Raw genomic sequence first — 4,781 nt, 5'->3', positions numbered from 1 at the left:
GGACGACTAGCGCAGATAGCCCTCGTGTAGCTTTGCGCGAAATTCAAAAACAAACAAACAATCCATTTGGAAATAGGTTTGGCTTACTCTGTATAAACTAGCAGCACAAAGTTTAATCAGATAAAGATTTAATTTGTCCAAGACCCAAGTTTAATTTCAGCTTGTAATTTTTTTTCTATGAAACTTTTATAACATATCTTAAGTAGCAGTAAACTGAGGCAGAAAATAGCTTTTTTAACTACATTACTTTAAAGAACTAAACAACACGCATAAAATAAGATGGAGAAATATGATAAAATTGATAACAGAAAAATTCGATTTCCGATAGCTATAAACTAAGCTTTAGATGAAAGAAAACTTGTTTTGCAATGTACAGAGGGTTGATTTATATTGAAGTGATTTTAATATGCAAATTATAAAGTCGCGTGACAAATACAGCCGATATAAGGTCGCGGTGGAACGGCATATATCAGAATCACATTTTTGATATTGTTTGGCGTTTTCATAGGTAGTATGATATCACCGAAAATTAATCGTTTCTGGAAAGGGTATGTAACAGTCCTTTCCTCTGCAAGATATTCATACACCCAAATCATAAAAGTAGTTTAAGAACAGGGATTTAGAATTTCCGAAACGTGGGCACTCTTTTGACATAATGACATTGGAAAACAAAGGAAGATGGATCAACTTGGGGCACATGACCATACCGAAAGAGACTTGTAGCAAGTCGAACCACAGCCTTGGTAAGCAAATTGCGGTGTATTGTAACATTTGAGAATCCATGACACAAAGTACATATTCAAAGTTGTTTTAATATAAAATATGAAACTCTGTATTTATACAAAGATATAATAACGTATAAAATATTATTTTACATCTCCCATTGTAACTATACAGAATGTTTGAAATATGAATGCATGCAATCACTTGTACGACGGACGTGTGATAAAGGAAGCAAAACAGGCTATAATGATATTTCTTTCTTGACAACAGAAATGGCAATTTTCTCACGAACTTAAAAACTTGGAAAGTGTTGAAACCATTTGAAAAACAGTGAACAGTATGGATGAAAAGTGACGACCTTCGATTAATGATAATTGTTTTAAACAAGTGGACATATATTTATACTAACCTTTGCCCCAGATGACAGATCTACTGTCCAGAAAAACTTGGTCATCTTTTATCGTCCTTCGATCTCCACTGACCACTACCTTCCACTCAGCATGCGCTGTGCCACGCAGCAGTACACGGATAGCTGCAACAACAAAGCGGTTTAAACACTCACCACAAGAACAGAAACAGCAAAGCAATTTAACCACCCACAGCCATAAAATTTCCCAATATTTCTTTCAACACACAAAAACTACTGTAAATTGTGTTAAAAAGTTCCAGAAAATTTAACAAAACATATTTTCATGAAAATAATACTAACTGCCTCAGACTTTCTCTCCATACTAATTAATGACGTAATTAATAATAAAATAACTTGAACTTTCTAAACTTTATTTATTAATAAATAATTAGTGTGTTGAACAGACTGAAATTATCGGTGTAGTAGATATGGCGAGGATTTTTATCAATGATTAATTATAAAATCATATGAATTAATCACCAGATCAGCTGATTTTGATAGACGTCGATTCAATCACGAAAGAAATAGCTGATTTACTAAAATATCTTTACCGTGCTAAGTTTGTAAAATAAAATATATCATTATTTTAGTTCCTAAATTGCTATTCTTGTGTATAAATGTTGTATATTTGTAAAATTATTCCTAAAAATTACCCCCCCCCCCAGTGGTTCAGCGGTAAGCCTAATGGCTTATAACACTAAAATCCGGGCTTCGATACTCGTGGTGGGCACTTCACAAATAGCCCATTATGTAACTTTGTGCTTAACAACAAACATACAAAGTAGTTTCTTTGTTCATCGATATCAATTTTGATTATTTATGAAAACAGTGACTGTTAGTTGCTCGTGAAAACATTACATTGACATAAATTTCGGAATTTGGTTTTTTCTCTTACAGACGCCCCCCAGTGGTACAGCGGTATGTCTGCAGACTTACAACGCTAGAATCCGGGTTTCGATACCCGTGGTGGGCAGAGCACAGATAGCCCTTGTGTAACTTTGTGCTTAACAACAAACATACAAAGTAGTTTCTTTGTTCATCGATATCAGTTTTGATTATTTATGAAAACAGTGACTGTTAGTTGCTCGTGAAAACATTACATTGACATAAATTTCGGAATTTGGTTTTTTCTCTTACAGATATTGGATTTTTGTTTGTTAAACGTAAAGCTACACAATGGGTTACCGGTGCTGCGCCCACCATGGGTAGTGAAACCCGGTTTTTTAGCATTATAAGCCTTTAAACTTACCAATGAGTCACGGGGAGCAATAATGAATGGAAAAACACCATTGATAACATTGGTTCGTGAATCACGTGTTTTTTTTTAATCATATCACAGTTTATTGATTAAATTGCTAATATAACATTGAAATAACCTTTTAAAGATAAAACGTTATCAAATACTTTAATTCATTTGCAGTTTCTTTAAATGGCCTTTTTTTTCTTTTGTTCGCGTAATTATTTTTACAAACTGATCTTAACCCAATAAGGGCTAACGTTCCAATTTCGGGACGGAAGTTTAAATTATTATAAACTAATAACCTATGTTTCCTGCCATAGAGTATTGCTACAATTTTTTTTCAGATAGTTTTTCATATTTATATGACGTTTCTAAAACTAAACACACAACCAAAAACAATAAATTAATATTTTCAAAAAAATAGTTCTAGGCTTTAATGGGCTAATATTATTTCTACTGTTTTTATATATATCCACAAACTAAGAAATTGTTCTTTTCGTTGCGGTTTTTTTTTCTTCTTCTATGTCCTGTACATAGCTCACGTTTCTCAAAAACAATAAGAAAATTCAAACAGTGATTTCGTGTTTCGTCTCTAAAGTTAAACACACACACACACACACAAACGTTCTGGCCCTTAATGGGTTACTATTGTTTCTACTGTTTTAAAGATATATATATATATGTATATACTCAAACTAGGAAAATGTTCGTGTTTTTTTTTAGGCCCTTTACACAACTTACGTTTCTTCCTGACATGAGCTGCTAATCACACCTTCAGAGTTAAGGGCATTGTAAAGTACACTCAAGACTGTTAATGTGGAGTTAAATGCATCACATCTCCATTATTAGGGTACACGTTCTAAGAGGTTAATGTACATGCACTAAATCAATTTAGATATCTCGTAGATATTTAACTGAAGCTATCACGGACCATTTGTATAAGTTTACGTTAATTTGCCTTGAAGCTTAATAGAGTGATTGTCTTGAGGTTAACACTTTCCATTAGGTCATGCCAACTTTGCTTGTTTGTTTTTTACTGCAGAGTAAAAACTTCTTGCACCACATGTTCGGCGACAAAAAGACAGACAGATAACTTGAATTAATAAAGTCCCATTGCTAAACTATAGGACTGTAATGTTAGATTATGAACTTCAAAAACAGTCTCACCGTTGAAAAAATGACAACTTAACACCACTTCTATTTTCCATCAAATAATTTGCACTAATTAAAAATCGAGGACCATGTTGTAATAATTACCAATCCAAGACCATGTTCTACTCATTACCAATCCAGGACCATGTTCTACTCATTACCAATCCACTACCATGTTCTACTCATTACCAATCCAGGACATGTTCTACTCATCACCAATCCACTACCATGTTCTACTCATTACCAATCCACTACCATGTTCTACTCATCACCAATCCAGGACCACGTTCTACTCATTACCAATCCAGGACATGTTCTACTCATCACCATTCCAGGACCACTTTCTACTCATTACCAATCCACTACCATGTTCTACTCATTACCAATCCACTACCATATTCTACTCATTGGTGATGAGTAGAACATGGTCCTGGATTGGTGATGAGTAGAACGTGGTCCTGGATTGGTGATGAGTAGAACATGGTAGTGGATTGGTGATGAGTAGAACATGGTAGTGGATTGGTAATGAGTAGAACATGGTCTTGAGTTGGTAATGAGTAGAACATGGTCCTGGATTGGTAGTGAGTAGAATATGGTAGTGGATTGGTGATGAGTAGAACATGGTAGTGGATTGGTAAGGAGTAGAACGTGGTCCTGGATTGGTGATGAGTAGAACATGGTAGTGTATTGGTAATGAGTAGAACGTGGTCCTGAATTACCAATCCATTACTATATTCTACTCATTACCAATCCACTACCATGTTCTACTCATTACCAATCCACTACCATGTTCTACTCACTACCAATCCAGGACCATGTTCTACTCATTACCAACTTAAGACCATGTTCTACTCATTACCAATCCACTACCATGTTCTACTCATCACCAATCCAGGACCACGTTCTACTCATTACCAATCCACTACCATGTTCTACTCATCACTAATCCACTACCATGTTCTACTCACTACCAATCCAGGACCATGTTCTACTCATCACCAATTCAGGACCATGTTCTACTCATCACCAATCCAGGACCACGTTCTACTCATTACCAATACACTACCATGTTCTACTCATCACCAGTCCAGGACCACGTTCTACTCATTACCAATCCACTACCATGTTCTACTCATCACCAATCCAGGACCATGTTCTACTCATCACCAATCCAGGACCACGTTCTACTCATTACCAATCCACTACCATGTTCTACTCATTACCAATCCAGGACATGTTCTACTCATCACCAGTCCA

At 35.4% G+C, this 4,781-nt stretch overlaps 1 protein-coding gene across 5 annotated transcripts in view; it reads right to left on the bottom strand.

The window, feature by feature from the left end:
* The window catches only part of LOC111086322 (arrestin domain-containing protein 2-like), an 83,950-nt gene that overhangs the window by 25,846 nt on the left and 53,323 nt on the right, over positions 1-4,781 (bottom strand). For all 5 annotated transcript variants that reach the window (XM_022388753.1, XM_022388754.1, XM_022388756.1 and 2 more), the window contains exon 3: positions 1,133-1,255. In XM_022388753.1, coding sequence (XP_022244461.1) covers positions 1,133-1,255 — 123 coding nt within the window. The remainder of the gene's footprint in view (positions 1-1,132; positions 1,256-4,781) is intronic.

Source organism: Limulus polyphemus, unplaced genomic scaffold (assembly GCF_000517525.1).
Source record: "Limulus polyphemus unplaced genomic scaffold, Limulus_polyphemus-2.1.2 Scaffold1019, whole genome shotgun sequence".
In the NCBI taxonomy this organism is placed as follows: Eukaryota; Metazoa; Arthropoda; class Merostomata; order Xiphosura; family Limulidae; genus Limulus; species Limulus polyphemus.
The sequence above is the reverse complement of the archived record's forward strand: the minus strand, read 5'-3'. Positions and strand labels throughout refer to the sequence as shown.